The 19,006-nt window shown below is 42.2% G+C and overlaps 1 protein-coding gene and 1 long non-coding RNA gene across 5 annotated transcripts in view; one reads left to right on the top strand and one right to left on the bottom strand.

Moving 5' to 3' along the window:
* The first annotated feature begins 761 nt into the window (after nucleotides 1–761).
* Nucleotides 762–3,717, top strand: LOC107205916. The gene is made up of 2 exons (XR_001522194.2): nucleotides 762–1,155; nucleotides 2,790–3,717. It is a non-coding gene; the product is annotated as an uncharacterized LOC107205916 (long non-coding RNA).
* Nucleotides 1,562–19,006, bottom strand: part of SHANK2 (SH3 and multiple ankyrin repeat domains 2) — a 276,475-nt gene continuing 259,030 nt past the window's right edge. For 2 of the 4 annotated variants that reach the window (XM_015631014.3, XM_015631017.2), the window contains 5 exons: nucleotides 18,862–18,921; nucleotides 18,494–18,624; nucleotides 17,913–18,024; nucleotides 14,439–16,836; nucleotides 1,562–5,703 (listed from right to left, as the gene is read on the bottom strand). In XM_015631014.3, the coding sequence (XP_015486500.1) occupies nucleotides 5,130–5,703; nucleotides 14,439–16,836; nucleotides 17,913–18,024; nucleotides 18,494–18,624; nucleotides 18,862–18,921 (3,275 nt within the window). In that variant the 3' untranslated portion in view covers nucleotides 1,562–5,129. The remainder of the gene's footprint in view (nucleotides 5,704–14,438; nucleotides 16,837–17,912; nucleotides 18,025–18,493; nucleotides 18,625–18,861; nucleotides 18,922–19,006) is intronic. The other 2 variants (XM_015631015.3, XM_033515009.1) reach the window with 1 other exon arrangement.

Here is a 19,006-nt window from a genome sequence, read left to right as displayed (position 1 = left end):
TTGAATAGAAGACTTGAAATCAGGCTCACAATGCCAAAAATGTGGCGAGATAAGGTCTGAACCACTGCGGCTCCTCGGTGTTTCCTAAAGCAGTGACACGGAGCTCACTCCAACCCAGCACTCTCTGTTTGTCAGGTACTGAACACCTTGAAGATAAAGCTTTTTATGTGAAATACAGTGTAGCTGATCCAGGTGGAAAATTATAAGGCACGTATAATTTTTTGTTGTTTTGTTTTGTTTTGTTTTTTTTAAAAACACACATTCTGAAGCATTGTTACAATCGTGCTACTCTGGGTGGCCCAGCCAAGGACAGAGGGGATGAAAGTCCATGAAATGCAGGAAAATACAGGAAAAAAAATACAGAAAAAAATACAGAAACCAAAGAATAAAGCAGAACACATTGATACAATGTACACAACGACAGCAATGATCAACTCTTCTCATTTCTTTGGCCAACAAGCAGTGACAATTGCAAAGCATTCTTTGTTTTGCACTGGAAATACCTGACTTTATTTGGATACACAGATGTTTGCCACAATACCTAAAATAAGTAAAAAAATACCAGACTGGTTCTAAGTTTTTAACAAAACAAAGCTGCCAAGTAATTGTTGTTGGGAAATCATGAGAGAAATAATAACAGGGGGCTACAAAAATGATCTAGAACAACAGCTGAGAAGAGAATCATAGTTAAGGAACATATGCAACCAAACAGTTCTAGGCATTTATTCCAATATCTTAGAAAATAAAAATAAAAAATACTCTTCATTGCATCACCATTTAAAGAGCAAAAACCAAATCTTTAACTTAAGCCAAAAGAAGATGTGAATTGTTTCCTTGGTTTTTTGTTTGCTGTCTGGTTTTTTTTTTTTCCATCTGCAGCCTTGTTTATTCACAGTACAAACAGATTTTAAAGTCACAAGATGCACAAAGTCGGACAAGGAGCGCTGTTGCCTCCTCCCCTCTGCAAAGCTGCTCTGCCCCAGAGAAACCTCAGCCCCCCGGTGAAATAAAAACCCCCAAGCCCCCACTTTTCAGTGCCTCCTGAAATCACAGAGCAGCAGCAGCAGCAGCAGCAGCAGCGCGTGTGTTCCCCCCACCCCGCACAAAGAACATTCCACGCATTCCGGAATTCCACCTTAAGGCAAAAAAAATCAGGTAATGCAGTTTTCTACCTCTCCCCTTCAAAATCTCCTGGTTTTCCAGATTTCAAGCGTGACCCCTGAAATTCAGTAAATGAACGGAACATTTGGCATAAGGAATGCTTTAACCAGAAAAAAAGAAGGAATAAACAGGAAATGCTTTTCCCAACAATAAATCAATCATTTTCCCATAGTTCTATCTACAATTTGTTAAAGCATTTTATGCGTTTTCAATAACAAATTGCAACTTTTTTTGGCAACTTATTTTTTTCTTTTTTAATAAAAATCCAGACAGTGTTCTCTGCTTGCAATCAGAACCACACCCTTAGTGCAATATTATATTTATTTCTTACAGTAATTTTGGTTGCCATACAAGAGTATTAAGGATTGGGGAAAAGTGCAAGTTACAGGAGCTTGATTTTTTTTTTTTTTAATCCGTTGAAATAAGAGGAATTAAAGCACAAAAATTACAGCAACATAGATAACGTGAACACAAGTTGTTACACAAACTATAGCGAGAAACATATTAGTATCTAGAAAAGAAAAGAAAAAATGTAATGGAAAAATTATCAATATTTGTGGCTCATACACATAATCATCGCCAGATCAACTGGGTAATGCTTTTTAAGAACTCAGAGGTAAGGAAAAGAAAAAAAATCACTATTTTTTTATTAACTTAAGTTCCACAAATAATTAACTTCTTTGTGATATGTAAATTCTGTAAATCAACAGTCACATCTAGTCATTTTATAATATATGAATTAAACTTAAAATGTTCTCAGACACCTAGGGCAAGGAGTCTGTGCAGTTATACACAATTTACATCTTGTAAGATTTTGGTATTGTATACACAAATATTACAGAAACTAGGCATGTAAATGCAATTTATTTAAATTACAGTATATAAACAAAAGTTGATCCTAAAACCCAGAATATCATAGATCTCTAATGACTTTGTTTTTCACTATCAGAGTAGCATGAAAGAAATGGGTCTTCTCTCCTCCCCCCTGGTGAAAATACTCAGAGGCCACGGCGTTATCTGTTACTATTGCTTTCTTTTTTTTGTTTCAAACCACCCCTCAGAGCTGGAGACTGAACTCGACTTGGCAGAGGTGCATTCTGGTGGTCCAAGTAGGTCCCCTCAGGTCTCCTTACCTTTTTGCTTCATAGGACACAACGTGAAACATAAAACTATTCCCTTACAGCTCTTTCATCTGCTCTTCCCACTCGCTTTGTACCTGCTCTTGGAGTACCTGAAGAGATGCACGAGCAGGAGCCACACCTGTGTGAGGAAGGGACAATCTCACCTGGGAGTTACTGGGTGTGTCAGAGCTTGCTCAGGGCAAGTTCAACCAACAGGAAGGTTGTGATCCAAAAAAACAGCTCAAAAAGTTAACTTCTATATTTTTCTTTTACTACTGTATTTATTTCCTAACATATTTCTGGCACGTTATAGAGGTAATAGCAACTGTACCCAAAGAAACAACAACAACAACAAAGAAAAAAAAAAAGAAAAAAAGAAAAAAAGAAAAAAAGAAAGAGCATGGCATCAGTGGTTTATTTACTGAATTCTGTCGTATCACCAAATGGAAGACAAATGATGGCTAAATTACCTTTTTTTTTTCTTTTTTTTTTTTTCACTTCTTAAAGTGTGTGATGGCCTCAAGTTGCCTGCATCGACCTATCTGAGTGGAACTGCCATTTTCTACACCTCCCATGGAAAAACTCAGCACTCCTCGACAGCAAAACGCTTGGGTGCTTCGTTTTTATTACAAGTTCCTTGGAACTCCCCAAATACAAACAGAGCGCAGTAACAGATGTTAAGTCAAAAGATTTGCTGTTCCATAAAGGGGGCAGGAGGCTTAAGTAAGTTGATTTTTATGAGATTCCAATGCATTGGTAACTGTAACCACTTTTGAAGAAATATTCATCCTCCTCTGTAGAAGTTCTAGCAAAGATAGAAAATATAACACAGCTCTGCTGGTTCAGATGCATCCAAATGAGGTTGATTTTAAAAAGGTCAAGACTTTATAATTATTCCACAGAAATAGTAGTAAACCACAAAAAGTGTTTTTTTCTTTTTTTTTTTTTTTTTTTTTTTGTTTGTTTTTTTTTCTGTTTTTAACTTCCTAGCACTGAAGTGGCACAAAGGCTGCCCAGTAGACCAGCCACTTATTTTCTTAAAATATTGTGCTTATAAACTATCTGTACAACTATTTAAACTTGCAGTAAAGAAAGATATTTAAAATGCTAAACTTTATGTACTCATACTAGGGCTGTTGCAGACCTAATTAGACACTTGTTTGTGAGCAAAAAATAATCACAATAATAAAAAATTAGAGATAGGCTGGACCATATCAAGGACCATATCAAGGAAAGAAAGTTCAGGTACCTTGCAAAATGTAAGGGAACCTGAAAGTTTGGTAGGGAGGCAGTTTAGCCATCCACACCCAATTTACCCACCCTTGAACATCTTGAATATTCTGTCCAGAAAGTCCTGCAAAACTCACAGATATTCAGAGGTGTTAATTACAAGGGGGAGTTCAAACATGCAGAGAGAGACTTGTTAACTTGAAAGTTGAAAAAAAAAAATCTTTTTCTTTTTTTTTTTTTTAAACCAAGCCATGTGAACCAGCTGTGGGTGTTTCTCCCCTGCTGATGGAAGTCTCCTGGAAAGTTCTCTCTGCCCCTGCTCCCAGCCCTGGATTCTGGCAGGGTGCTCCCACCTCTCGTGCCAAGGAGTGGGCTGGGGGCCAGTGCCCGGCCCTCTGTCCTTTTCCAGAGCCAGTTCCTGCCAGCAGTGATAAAATGAGAGCCTGGATCCCTCCCCAGCCCTCCTGGCTTTCGGAATGTGCACACCCTGAGACACTCAACAGCTCTTTCCGTCTTGGCATCACCCCTCTGCCTCCTCTCAATGAGCTGAAGCATTTCCATTCCTAACAGGCTGAAATCCCTCTCTCACTTCAGATCCTGGCACACTTCCCACTGACTTCAATGGGAACATTCATCTCTCCTCTCCTTCGTTCTCAGCCTGCTGTTCAAAATACCCAGGCACTTACCACTCACTGAATCAAACAGCACCTCTCAGGGCTCAGCCTCTCTCAGTGTCTCACTGTCAAGTCCCAATGCCATGCCCGTACACCAAAGTTTGTCCTGGCTTGTGGGGTTCATATTCTGACTCAGCAGCAGTTGAGCTGGTTGAGAACTGGGGAGGTCCCAGGTTCAAACAAGCTTCACTTTGCTGTACCTCTAAGTGTGGTCCCTCCTCAGCCTTTACTCAACGTCTGCACCATCCTACAGGCCACCTCAATGGAGCGTGAACTGAACTTGTTCTGCCACCTTGGAAGAGTGCTAAATACCACTGCAGAAATAAAGAAATACCAGGTAAAACAGAGCAAGGTTACCTTTGGACTGACTCCAGCAGAACAACCACCTTCACTGCCAACAGGTCAGGGAGCTATACCAGTAAAACAAGAGGAATATTAACTCCTGTGCCCACCTCAATATCCCTTCTACTGATAAAACTGGGTTTGAGTGGTAACGGAGCAACCTGTCCTCTTAAAATGAACCAAGAGCTGGGGAAAGAAGCCTGCATGGAGACAGAATGTCAAGACAAGAATAAAATAAAATGCAATTTTTTTTTTTTCTTTCAGTAAAAGAAGCCCTGAAATGTTTGCAATTTTAAAAGAAAATCGTCACATGACAGTCCTGGCAAAGGGCAATATCAAGAGTTTTAAAGTTAACAATTGTCTCTCTCTCACATCTCCCCACAGCTTTGAAATAAAATGGCCCCACTTCTTTAGCATCTTTAGGTTTGTGTTTGGGCATGTAGCAGATGGTCTGCATCACCTGAGTACCAGGAATTCATCTGTTTTCCCCCTCCCCCCCTCAATTTTGCTGGCACTCGCAGACAGACAAGGCATTTGGGGTATGTCAGTACCAGCCCATCTCTAGTTATCAACAGAAGTTTGTGAGGCAAAATAGCTATTCTTATCTGTCCAGCAGCTGCTTCAAAGCTCTTTCTATGTTCATTCTGTGCCCAACTCTAGTCACTCCAAGGTCTATCAGATCTTCCTTCTGTAGATTTGGTAAATGTGTGCCATCTATTTCATTGTCCATAAATGTTTCTTTATGTTCACCTAAGTTTAGACTTTCCAACCAATCTGCCACATCTGGTTTAGTCCACAGGTGGACAGGCTTAGTTGTAAAAGGCTTATTTGAGATTGGCTGTTGTAATATTGAGGGAGAAGGAGACCTGCTGCGCCCTGTGGTCAAGCCAAATAAGTCCCCAGAAGGGGGCTGGCTGGGTAGACTAAATACATCAGACAGAGTTGGAGAAGGAGATGAGGCTGAAGCAGAAGCAGTCAGAGGAGCAGGAAGGATGTCTTTATTAATCTCTGTTGGTGAAACCACAGGGCTGGGAGCGTGCCTTGCTCCTGAGGTCCTGCTGTCATAGTCTGGGGATCTGCTCTGCAGTGTGATCGGCTGGCTGGCTCCGGGTCGGACAGTGAAAGTGATTGTTGTACTTCGTGTACCTGAGACAGTACTCATGACTTCCGTGCTCCTGCAATTGCAAACAGACAGACACAGTTAGAGCTGCTGGCCACCAGGATGGCCCCATCAGCACAAGGTAATTACAGCATGGGAATGCTAGGGTAGTTCCACATTTTAACTAAAAGTACAAAAATTGTATCATTAACTCTTTCCCAGAAAGCCAGTACCAATGGTAAGCCATAGTTAAAGACAAACTTTGCTTATGAGCTGTCCAGGAAAAAACACCTTCCAGAGCACATTCTCTCCCTTTTTAATATTTGTTCCCAAATTAACTCTGGTTAAATGAGAAATGCTGAGTGAAACAAGCACACCAGCACTTTGTGCTTCCCACAAAGCATGACCAGGAGTCAATCTTCCTTCTGCCACAGGGAGGTTTGGAATCTTTTAGTTCTGGCTTTACACATAACATAGCTAATAACAGTAGTTGTGGAAAGTTTCAGGATCACTGGATTTTCTATCTTTGGGCTTCACTCAGTGAATTTTGTAGAATGTTTGCAGTACTGTTTGTTTAAAGAACAAGCTGCTGTTATTTCCCTTTCTATCCCTGCTTTAAACATAAAAAAGTCCTTCTAAGGCTTCTAAAGCATCTCAGTTTTCCTTCCACAGAGAAATTATACTCTGGCAGTTTCACTACAAAATTAAGGAGACAAAATTCTTGTTCCTGTGCATGACTGGAGGTGATGTAGCTGGGATCAAGTTCTGCCTAAAGAAAATGAGTTTCAGATTACGAATGAAGCCAGGCATGAATCTTGCCGAGAGGCTCGTTCTGATGCTCAGCCTGACAGGGTGGGTGAAGGAACATGACCCTTTGGTTCTGCCTGCTGGCTACAGAAACAAATTTAGAAGGTTTGGGCCTGCTCATGTCATCAAAGGCTTGACCCCACAGCCCTTGTTCCCATGGGAAGAGCCTGCTGGTCAGCACACGCACTTCAGGACGCTCCACAGAGCCCCTGGATGCCCGGAGCTCCAGCGTTCTTCACTTTGGAAATAACGTGCCAACGGTGAAAACCTTCAGACAACTAATTTACAGCACTTGCAGACCAAAGGAAGGGTTTATTTATCCTGGAAGCAATGCCATGGAGTCCAGAGGATGATGTGGCTGATGTTGTACTGAGATTTCCAGCACAGACCCTGACAGAAGCCCTCTATTTCAGAGTGCCACACTGTCCCAGGCCTGCCCTGTCCTGCCTGGCAGAACTGAGGATGGCTTGGGTGCATGATGTCAGATGGAAATGCTTCCATCAATCCAGCAGATCCACTGCTGTGCAGAAAAGATCTCAAGGAGCTGAAGGAAAACCAGTGTAATGGCAATATGGGGCATTGCTAACAAACAGGTTATACATCCATTTCTCCTCCAGCGCAGCCCTGAGCTGGAGACAGCAATTCCCTGGCTGGCTGCTGGCTTTGGAGAGCCTTGAGAGTGTTCTCTGAATCACCCCTGGGGCTTTGGCACTTCACCACCAACACAGAGCACAGGGAAGTGCAGCTCTGCCACACCGACTTTCCTGCTCCCGTCTCAGCAGGTCCCATTCAAAGCTCCCTGTCACGAGAAGAGCACCAAGAGTAACTTTTGGGAGAACACACATCTAATTCACATCAACATTCCCACTGATTTCCCACAGGCTGCTCCATGTATTTCAATGGGAACAGGGGGATCTCTTTGGAAGATTGGTACTTCACTTAAAACCCAGTAGGAACAATGCTTCCAGCACTTATGGCTTTATAATTTAACAAAAAAAGGAAACACTTGGCAAGGTTCTGAGTGGTTCCTGTGATGTTTTTGGCACCTAATGGCTCTCATTGTCTTCCAGGGCTGGAACTAAGCATTCTTACAAATAAAAGTCTGTGGCAAGAGACTATTAAATTCTGCAAACCAAGGGGAGCAAGTTATTTCCACCTCCTTTACCTCAGCATTTGGAGTCTCGCGCTCATTACTAAGGCGTGATATAATTTAAAACCAGCAAAAAAGTCTGCTTTGAAAAAGGTTGGGGTAGTGCTATCCTAGTCATGGCAAGAATGAGCTTTGTATAAACAGGGAAATGAATCCCTGATCTTTACCTGCAATCACCCTTCTACTTAACTTTCCTGTCTTGCAAATACTAGAAATTAGGGTTTTGTATTTACACCCATTGTGGCAAGATCAAATGGATGATGAAAATCCATCTTCTTTTATTCCAGATGATGAAAGATAATTTCTACTGCTTGACTGACAGCTCCAGGCTCAGTGCTTTGCAACTCACTTTGCTGCTTCTCCTCCAGACTGCTCCTCTCAAAGACTCCCTGCCCAGCCTTCAGGAAATTACTGTCACTCTTCCTTTAAATAAAGGATATTAAGACAGTGAAACAAACCCCCTGAAAGTAAAGTCTGTGCTCTCATTTGAAGTATTCCTTGGCTGGTGTTCCCAGACTTTCCGAGCCCCATGGGCAGGAATACCCAGGGTGAGCAAAGCATCCCAGGCATCCTGGTCCTTTGCTTCCTGTCAGCCTGGATCAAAGCATTGGCTTCACATGGCTGCAAGCAGCAGCAGGAGGTCTCAGAGCATCTTGCTTTTTCCAAGCCAGAGGTTCAGGGCTGCTGATTATTATAACAAAACTGTGGGATAGTGACAAGATTTTTTTTTAATTTTTTTTTTAAATTTTAGCTGAATGCAAAGGTTTCAACACCAGCTGAGTTCGTAGCCATGTGAGTGCTCTGCTCTCGTGGCATGGGCACAGCCCTGGTGGAGCTCAGGGAAGTCTGCTGAAGCACTTCCAGGCTTTCAGTTCCACGCCTTTCAACCCAAGATTATTTTCCCATGCTCTTTCCCTCCTTTTCCACCTGCCATATCAACTCTATTTTTTCATGCTGCACTGTAATTGTAAACCAAGGGCAATAAACAAGGATATCTATGTAACTCCTATGCAGCCTAAATTTTTATTTACGACATTTCCCATATGATCTGGGGTGCAGAGACAGCCTTGAAACCGTCTTCTGTCTTGCATTTTATGGTTGATTGGTATCCTGGTCAATTAGGAGCAAGCACATTCCAGCTGGAGAGCAGGCACAGTTTGTTGCGTTATGGGGTTTCAAGATTTTTAATCAAAACAATTTCTTATGCCTTATTTGATCATTTGTTATCCTAAACATGTTAAATCCATATTAAACCTGCCAAACCCCAAATTTCATTTCAAAAAAGGTGAAAAGTCTGATAATTATTTTAAATAAAATTTGCTCCATTAGAATCAGCATATGGGGGTAATTTATAAACATTTGCTGCTGCCGGCCTGCACTGATTGCAATGCCCATTATGTTGCCTCATATTAAAATCAAAATATATAACCTATATGTGACAACCATGTGGCCTTTAAGTATAAAACCCATGAGCACAGCTTTTAGGAAAGAAATTATTTTAAATGTTAAATTATATTTGCAAGATTCAAATTTACTGTTAACTTAATATCAGAAGCAAATCAGTACTTCAGCAGCTTCCATGGAAAAATAAAAAACCCACATAAAAAACTCCTGGGAGCTCTTTTACCCTAGAACTTTCCAGAAGATTTGCTGGTTCTGACACAGTTTTTCCATTTTATCAAAGTAAAACATCTTAAAAACCAAGAGGAGCAGCAAGTGGAGTCCCTGTATAGGGGCACTGCAAGAAACTAAATTCTTACAGATCTTGGAGACTGCACAAACGAGGCCGCACAAACCTCAAACTTTGCCTTCACCTCTCAATATTTTTACTTTGTTGTCAGAGGCAAATTGTACAGCAGGAAAGTAAGCCAAGAACTGTGTGTTTTGGGGGCAGGTGAAGAACAAGGGCTGAGGTGACAACTGGCGGGACCCAGTCGTTCTCACCGGACTGAGCTCCTCACCATGGTGTTATTCTGGGAAGAAGAATTGAGAGATGCTCAGTGTCTGCTGCCAGTGAGGAACAATCGTGAAGGTCTGTGGGAGTCTGTCTGAGCAGGAGCAGGAGTTTCCACGTGAAATGTCTGGAAAGCAGTGGGAAGGGGATGGTGCTGGGCCAGGAGGCAGCCTCAGCCCTCTCTGCTTGGATAACTGCAGGGAAAAGGGAAGCTGAGAACGGAGGGGAATCCCACAGCTTCCAGGGACAAGAGATGACCACACAGGCTGGTTTGTCTTTGTTTTTAGCTTCACACATGTGTGTAAAACTGTATAAATCATCCCTCCCCATCCCTCCACCTCCCAAAATCTGGGCATATCTGAAAAGTCCTGCCCCTTGTTTAGGTCCTCAGAAACATTCAGGAATTTGGTCCTATGTGCTCATATTTTTACCAACATATTTTCTGAGCACCCCTCTGAGGAATGTGGTTTTTATTTCACCTTGAGATGACATCCTAGATTCCATTTTAGGATGGCTACCATTTCTGGATTAGGATAGTCTAATCCACACTGCACTGTGAGAAACAGTCACCACCAAAATCACTGAAATGCAATAACAATGAGTAAGCATTAAAAAGCAGCAGAATGTACAACATAGAATAGTCCATGCTTTATGGTGGGCACTTACTTCATGGCACTTCAGCATGGCCCTCCTCTGACAACAGCAGTCATGCCAGCAAATAAAAATGACAAAATGGAATGACTGAAACACTGCAGAAATCACTGACAAAGCAAGCAGTCCTGTGAAATCGGCTGGCAAACAGTTAACGACATGAAATGAGTCTAATGGGAGAGCAGCAAGTAAAAAATCAAGGCATTTACTTTATCCTCTGCCAAACCCAGACATACTTTATGATAAACCAAATGTAGGATCAGTCTCTATAAAGGATTCACTACTAAGTTCTGTTCTGACTTACCTGTTTGTGGAAAAATAAAAGGAACTTTTTCAGAAGCTCTGGAAAAAACTAACTCATTGATGGCCAAAACCACTGGCTAGTTTCACTTTTAAAACTTGTTATGCTAGCACAGTGCAGGTTACTCTTCCTAGAGGACTCAATTCCACAGCATCCTCCATAACTCCCACATTTATCATGAGTATTTCCCACCACCAGCACTGATGCCAATGTGCCCCAGAGGCCACAGGATTGTGCAAACACAGCTGGACAAACAAAAACTGAAAGGGTTCTCCCCTCTGGCAAAGCTATGGATCATTTTGGTGCAGTGCTGGTGGAAAGCAGCAGGAGCTGCTGTTCATTATTCCTTATCAGTGCTCCAGAGGCACGGAGGGAGGGAGGATGCTGAGCTGTCTGTCCCTGGCAGCTGCTGGATTTATCCCACCTCAGCCACACTGCCTTTAGCCCCTGGATCTCAGGGGCTGGCGCCTGATGGTTGTGTTGCTACGCAACTGCCGGGTCACAGACAGAACAAACGCTCCTCCTCTCTCCCAGGGAAAGCCCTGCTCTGCTCTTCTCCCAGTTCTTTCATCAGCTCCTTATAAAAGCCAGGACCCTCTCTAGTGGATTTATATCACTGCTGTATTTATGGCATTGTGGTTGACATGTCCTGTCCTCCTTGCACACAGGAGGACGTGGATAAACCAAATTAAAACTTCTGTCACCACAACTGATGGCCATAATTCCTCCAAGTAAATGAAGGCCAAAACTGGGAGTGGGATCTGAAGCTCTCTTCCTGAGCCTTCGGATCAAACCCTTTAATTACACTTTAATTAGTACAAGGTAAGCAAGCACGTCCTCTCACTTCTTCCTCCTTTCCCTTCTCCTGCTGGGCTCTTTTTTCCTATCCCACAGGCTGGTCACTACCACTGAGGAGCAGATGGTTTCCAGCCAAGCATTTCTACTCTCTATTTAAAAATCTCGAAGCTCGGTGTTTCCATAAGAACTGCAGGAAAACTATAAATACACTATGGAAAATGATTGCTAAACCAAGATGAAGAGAATAAAAGCAAGTTTAAGGTGGTTTTAATGTAATAATTGAGAAATGCTGTTCAGGACCATATAATGATCTCTTCCTAATCCTCATTTATCAAAAACACACAAAGTTGTTTTTATGGATTACTGCAGCCATTACCCAACTATCTGTAGTTTCATTCACCCCTATGCCACCCTAACAGGGCAATTGCCTTGAGTGAACTCCAGTTTTGCATCTACTGCCTGTGCAAGGAGAATTCCTAGGGGGATTTAGGATTCCAATCTGGTCTGTAATTTCATGTATGGCCCCATAAGCAGATACATATTTTTAATTTCATCAGGCTGCCTGTGCTGCAAACACCACCCAAGCGAGCCTGTGAATGCTGTTCCTATTTATAACACTTCCCAATTCCTCTCCTTGGCTGAAGGATAGGAACAGACTCATTTATTATCACTGCTCTGTTCCCAGAGCTAACGAGTTGTTCTTTAATTCAGCAGAATCCCTGCTTTTTGTGAGCCAAAATTCCTTGGTCCCTTTCTAATGCTACCTTACAGGGAAGGGCTGCAAGCTCAACAATTGGTTGTCATAAGGTTTAGAGTATTAGGGGGGAAAAATACCAAGGAACTCCAGGATTTTTACCTTTGAAATTTAAACATCAGCTTTTACACTTGAAATTTTCACAAGATGGTATTCCTCGGTCATAATATTTGACAGCTTTGTAAAAAAAATTGTGTCAGCTGTGCAGTTGGACTAGAAAGGCTGTAATTTGTTTAAATTTTAGAGAGATGAAGCACAAGTAAAAGCAGTGAAAAAAAAACCACAGGGCTTCTGATTCCACAAGTGAACGTGTCCATTTCCATCTCTGTGCCTTACCCTGTTGAGATGAAAAGATGCTGCCTGCAGCACCTTTTCAAACACGCTTCCAGCGTCTGTGGATTGCCAGCTCTCTTCTGCTGTCTCCTGGATTATCATTTGCTTAAAAAAGAAATCCTTAGCAACCTTTCCTGGTCGTTTTAGCAGCTTCAATCCAGACCATAATTAAGCAGTAATCACATTCGTTTGGAAAACGGAAGGAAACAAAACCCAGCCCTCTTGTCTCCTGTTCCCACCGGGAATGCTGCGGAGCTGTCATTTTCTCCCGCAGTCAAATGACAGCCAAGAGTTTTGCTGCTCTTTGCCACTGCCAAATGATCTCATTTATTCCCTCTCAGCTCTTTGGCACCAGGACACCCCAGGATCCTCTCTCCAGTTTACAAAGAAGAGTGTGTTTACTTTTCAGGGAAGAAGCAGGATTTCAGTCCCATTGAAATAATGCTTTGGGTGGGGCTTCCCCCCCCCCCACAACTGAACCTCTGTATTCCATAATGAAGATTTAGTAATTTGCCAAAGCTGAGTGAGAGAAATTAAAAAACTTCAAAGACAGAAAAAAAAGCAACATAAATTTGTAACTTGTAATTTGTAACTAATTTGTAACTTGACTAATTTGTAAGTCAGCTCTTCCTCTAAAAGGTAACATATGGGACTACTTCTGCTTACATAACAGTTTGCATTTTTACAGTGAAGTGCTATAGTTTTTCAAGTTTGCTCCACCCTTTATACCTTTAAACATGTATTTTCACAAAAAAAGTATTTCTATTTACTTCTGCTTTTCATTTTGATCCAGGGGCTAAAGGCAGTAATGACAGTACTTGGACATATTCACAGTGCATTGTAGTTGGTAGCCTCAGTTATTTTTTAATAAAATAGGGAGATAAAATAAGGATGCTAAAGACCCACAATGTAACCTGGAAATACCTTTCAGTTTAAAAATAAAACCTAATAATATTATACACATGAAACTACAGACAAAATGTTCATGGGGCTTAACAAGAAACATGATAAACATATAGCAAAAATAATGTGGGTTTTTTTCATGTATGAAGGCTTTTCCCGCAATGTCAACTCAATTTCTGCTCTGTTTACTCAAGTGCCTGTCAAGTCAATTCCTCACTGAGAGGAATTCCAGAATTTCCATGTTTTATTCCCATTTCTCAATTCTAAAAATTGAATTCCCTCACCATCATCAGTTTGATGACTTCCATCCTGCAGGAAATAATATCTAACTGTGTGATGCTGTGGCTGTGGATCAGAGTTTTCTGAATGAGAAATCTTTGCCATCAGCAGAGACACTCTTCCCTTAAAAACAAATTATCTTCATGCTTGCAAAGTACAGCAGCTTTCCAAAGGCTGAGCTATTTATTAACCATCAGAATAATTCTAATAAAATTGACTTGGCATCTTTTTTTTTTAAAAAAAAAGCCAGCATGGTGCTTTTGAAAAAATAAATACTTCAGTCTCCTAATGAAACTTACAAAATTACCTTCCTTTTTTTAATAACTGTGGATTTCATGCTATTATGTCCACATTCCATATAGATGTGGTTAGTAATAACATGAACAGTGCAAAATGATTTTAACAAGCAATTCTCTGAAATAATTTATGATTTATGTAGATTAGGAGAGGTCTCAGAATGAATCAAATGACACCACACAGTGAATGCAAAACAACCCTTGGCAAAAACACTTCTTATCCATTTGAAGCCAAAATATCTCATGCGACTGAAGAAAAATTAAATTAGGACCCCATTTTAAAAGGAAAGAAATCAAAGAGAAAAAAATTAAGAGAAATCTAAGAAATTCACATCAAAACAACTCAAAGGTTTGTGCAAACCTTGAAGTTGAAGGCTGAGAAAGCTCCTGTCTTATCATGTAGGCAACACAAATGTTCACAGTGTAAGAAGTTCTTGTTTGACACAGCCTATCGTTAACAAATACAGAGTACACTCTCCTTTAATCTGTGTGATTTACAGGAGAAGTTAGCAAAGGTATGGCAAAAAAAAAGAACGAAAAAAAGATCAAACCTTTTTAGAAAATGATTTGGTTAATTACTTTTACCTTGTACTGAGACTCGCAGTTTTTGTTCCAGTCGGTGACTCCAATCCCTCCCCTGGCTTTGAGGATTTCTCTCTGTTCATTTGCTGGAGTATTGAGTTCAATTCACTAATGACATTAGCCTTGGGGCCTGAGAGAATCGGGCTTTTCACCTCCGGCACATCCCCCCATAGCTTGGATGTCCTTTGGGGGACAACTTTTGCCAAGTTGGGCTGGACACTGATGGGAGGTGGGGGCGGAGCAGGAGGAGGGATCACAAAGCTGTCTACAGTTTCCTCGATCAGCGCATCCTTGTAAAGTGCATTGCTTTTGTTGATTATGGGCTTCATTTTTGGCTTAGGAGGTACTGGGGGTTTGTCCACCAGAAATGTTTGCCCATCTGCATAGACTGTACAAGTATCCACGTTCTCCCCCCCTTCTGAGGATAAGGTAGAGATGCTGGACACCGTTGAGATAGTGCTGGTTGTCTCTAGGTGATGGTCACTGCTGCTCCGACTGTCGACTTCCTCGATCCCAGAGTCGGTGACGTTGTCGAAGCTGTCAGGGGGTGGCAGGAAGGAGGCGGGCAAACAGTTTGAGAGACCCGCTTGCTTTTTGTTGTCCAAGGAGTTTGCTGGCTGGCTGGGCGAAGGGGAGCCATTCTTCCTCTGTGCCATCAGGTCTGTCAGCGCCGAGCCGGGCACCGTGCGGTCATCGGGGATGTCGAAGCTGTTGGCAAACTCCAAGGGAGGGGGCAGCGGTTCGGTGAACAGGAACTCCTCGTCAATGTCCACTGAGGCCAGGGGCGGCGGGGGGATACGGAAAGGCAGGATGACGGGGTCGTCCACAGAGCTGGCGGCCACGATGGTTTTGCAGGGAGAAGCTGGGGGCTCAGGTGCAGCAGGGACACTCAGCTCACTCTCTGCTTCCTCGCTGCCCTCTGGCCTCTCCGGCGGGGAGTTTTCAGGGCTTGGCTCCATCTCAGCTTCCTTTTCCTCCTCATCCTCAGGCATATCATCTGACTTTGCCATATCCACTGTGTGCACCATCAACAAGCCAGCTGATTTTTGCTGCGAGGTATCCACAATGTTTATCAACATGTTCTTCTTCTCCTCAGCTTTCTTTTCTTTCCCTGCGTCCATCTCGTACTTGTTCTCAGTCTCCTGCCGTCTCAACAGGCCACGGGTATTTTGCCTGGTGACAGTGGCAGTAACAGGAAAAGTTGTTTCCATGTTGGGTCTCAGCTTGGTGTCAATGTAAAGCGGTTTGTTAAGGTCGGTTTTGACAGTGTCCCCTTTGCCTGGAATCTGCTGTGTCTGCTCTTTCATGGCTCTGTCCCTGGCAGAGAGTGCGAGGGCAAGTGGCGAGTTTGGATCCAACAGTTTCCCTGTGACTGGGTGGACGTAGCTATCTGAGCCAGGAGCACTCGTGGGCTTGGCTGCTGCCGTACTGTTGTCAGTACCTTTCGTTTTGGACAGAGCATTCAATGTCCTTGAGTCGCTCTGGTTGCTGGGCTCGTTGCTGTTAAAAAGGTTTTCAGGCTCTCTGGGGGCGGGGATTGGAGATGGCGACATGAGCTGTCTGAAACCATCCTCACTGCTGAACATTGCCTCCTCGGTGAACTTGGACTGCCTCAACCGTGGTGTTGGTGGGGTTAATCCAACGTCCTCATCTCCCAGATCTGTGGAGAGGAACGCTGGGGAATTGCGCCTCGCTTCCAGCCTCTTTTCCCTGTCCCTCACGGCCCCTGCGATGGCTGCTGCGAACGGACTGCTGACTCCCAAGCTGTCATCGGGCCGGAGCTGTCCGGGCTGCTCTGAAGACTGAGGATCAATTTCCATGCTGCTCCCTTGGCTGCTTTTCCCGCTGCTGCTGGTGGATGGCTCTTTGACGATGATGGTTGGGATTGGAATAGAGCAGGTCTTTTCTGGACTGTCCTCCACGTTGGATTGTTTCACCAGCATCCCCTTCCGCCTGGCTGGCTTGGCTGGCACATAAACTGCTTTGCTGGCAATCTTCCCGACCTCGGAATAGGGGTTTTCCGGCATCTGGCCCCTCTTGCTCCTGAAATTTGCCTGAGCTGCGGCACTCCGGTTGTATAGGTCTTCTGAGTCCAGGGAGTATCGGTCCAGCTCCCGCCGGTAATAGATCCCTTTGTCCCTTATCATTGTCCCCACGCTCTCGGGCCTAACCAAAGAGATTTTTGCACCTGAATTCTGGTTAAACGGAGGTTTGATCGTTCCATAGCTCCGGGATGTCAGGGATTTGGGGGAGTTGTACAGAGAGGGAGAAGGTGGCGGTGGTGAGGGAGGTAAGGACTGTGGTGGCGGTGGGATATCTTCAGAGGTGTCAGGCATTGAAAGACTCCTGGTAAACTTCAGCATAGGAGGGGCCAGAAACTGCCGCTCTTCCTCTGTTATTCCTGAAAAATCAGAGAGTGCATTTAAACACTGCCACATCCACTGGGATCCCTCACACTGTACTAGTTCTCCATCCAACCCAAAATTCCATGGCACATTCCCTGTGGCATGAGGAGTATGCAAAATTCCAAAAGAAGCCTTTAGGTTGATTCCCACCATAATCATTCTTTCCTGTTGGACATCCCAGGTGCCAGGATTGAAAAAGATGCTATGGAATTTTAATTAAATTGATGTGTAGGCAAATGTTTGGGGTTTATGTATCATCAAGGTGGCTGTAGAAAAGCACATTTTCTTTGAAAATATTGAACAGGGAAGACATTCTGTGCAGAGGAGCCGCTTCTGCCTTGCTCCAGCACTCTACAAATGCAGATAATAAAACAACTCAGAAACAATGAATTTTTAAGATGCAACTGAAATTTAGCAAAGGGGCTGTGAAGATCCTATTGGGGAAAAAAATCTATAATGTTGCATTTCCAAAGTTGACATTATATCATTACAAATATGGCTTTTAACATAAATAAATTAGGTAATACTGGGATAGTTTGGATGCTAATTTTACATCAGCATAATGTGCTTCTAAATTGATAAAAGTCACTGCTAAGATTACTAACAAGAACAAAGAGAGCCCAAATTTGGTCTGCTCTTTATTTCTTTGTTGTAAAAATACTTATTGCCATCATTTGAAATGAAAAAAAAAAGGTGATTTTTAGTCCATTTGATCAACAGGATTTCTTTGTAAACTACACAGCATTACAATGCTTTCACCTCAATAACAAGGAAAGAAAGGATAATATTTTGCCCTAATGTTTTGCAAAATACTTGTACTGATCTTTTCTTTTTTTTGTCCTTGTTAGAGGGAACATTCTGAAGAAAATAACTAAATTATAATTCCATACTTGCCAAGCAGAATGTGGAAATTACATCACCTTATATACAAACTCCTTGTCTAATGAGCTTTTTATAAAGATCAAACAGACACTCATTGGGGTAAAGATGTCAGAGAACATCTTTAGGAAAGAAGCAAAGTTACTAAAAGTATGCTATTAACGAACAAAACCATACAAGAAAGGCATTTTACCTATAGATTTTTGTCTTCTCATTGTACCCCGAGGTATACCCAGAAAAGGACCTTGAGGGCTCCCTGGGACAGTGGGCGTCATCACAGCAATACCCTGTCTCTCATACATGGACTACAAAAGAGCAAACAGAAACCCCAACAGCATTAAAGCATGAAAGTCTCTCCCATGTGGAGATAATGCCTCATCCATTACCCCTTTCACTAAGAATTCTTATGGAAAATAATAAATCTGGGGTTGTTTCTGGGGAGGAGGGCAAGAGAAAGGGAAGGCTGGCCTTTGTTTAGACACTCATGAAAGAACAGCAGCTATAAGTGGAGTTTGTTGATATTATTTATAAGGCAATACCTTAAGATGGGTAATGGAAAAGTATGTCCAAAATTAAATTAAACCAGTAATTTTTTATCTGCAAAGTTTTGCATGATTAAATTCTGTACTTCAATTATGCAATTTCAGAGTCCTGGCATTTAATTTTTAATATGTGCTATAGTATTAATGTCCCTTACAAAGCATTGGGCATTATTTAACCAAGGAATTAAATACATTAGTAGGAATAAAGCAGTGCTTCATGGCTGCCACTCACATTCATATCTGTAGCTGAGGGAAAACATCTACTAGAAGGCCGCTGTTTTATAGTTGCCACTCTGGAGTCCACAGTTGCATTGTCTGAAATTCTTGATGGCTTGGAAACTGGCACTATTTCATCCACCTTATCTGTAATATAAAAGCATTCAGTAAAATAAATATCACTTGTCCAAAGAAACGGAAAAGTTAAGTATTGCAAGGTCAAAGGAAGAGATTTACTTTTCAAAAAAATGCAAAGAAAAAGTTTTTTTGGCATTTTAACAAGGCAACGCTTGAGCATCATAAGTCGTGCAAGCCGAGCACTTTTTATTGCTGCTACATAACATGCATGCTTTAGTTTTAAGCCTGCATGCATTTAATGTTTACTTAGTGTGACTCGAAAAACAATCCTCTTCTTCAAACCTTCAAAATGTGAAGGGAGAATATCTATATAGAAATGGAAAGAAGACCTTTAGAAATAGTGAATCCGTACAGCACTGTTTCAAATAGAGATAAGCAGACTGTACTTAGT

The sequence above is a fragment of the Parus major genome, chromosome 5, assembly GCF_001522545.3.
Source record: "Parus major isolate Abel chromosome 5, Parus_major1.1, whole genome shotgun sequence".
Classification (NCBI taxonomy): Eukaryota; Metazoa; Chordata; class Aves; order Passeriformes; family Paridae; genus Parus; species Parus major.
This window is presented reverse-complemented; position numbering and strand designations above follow the sequence as displayed.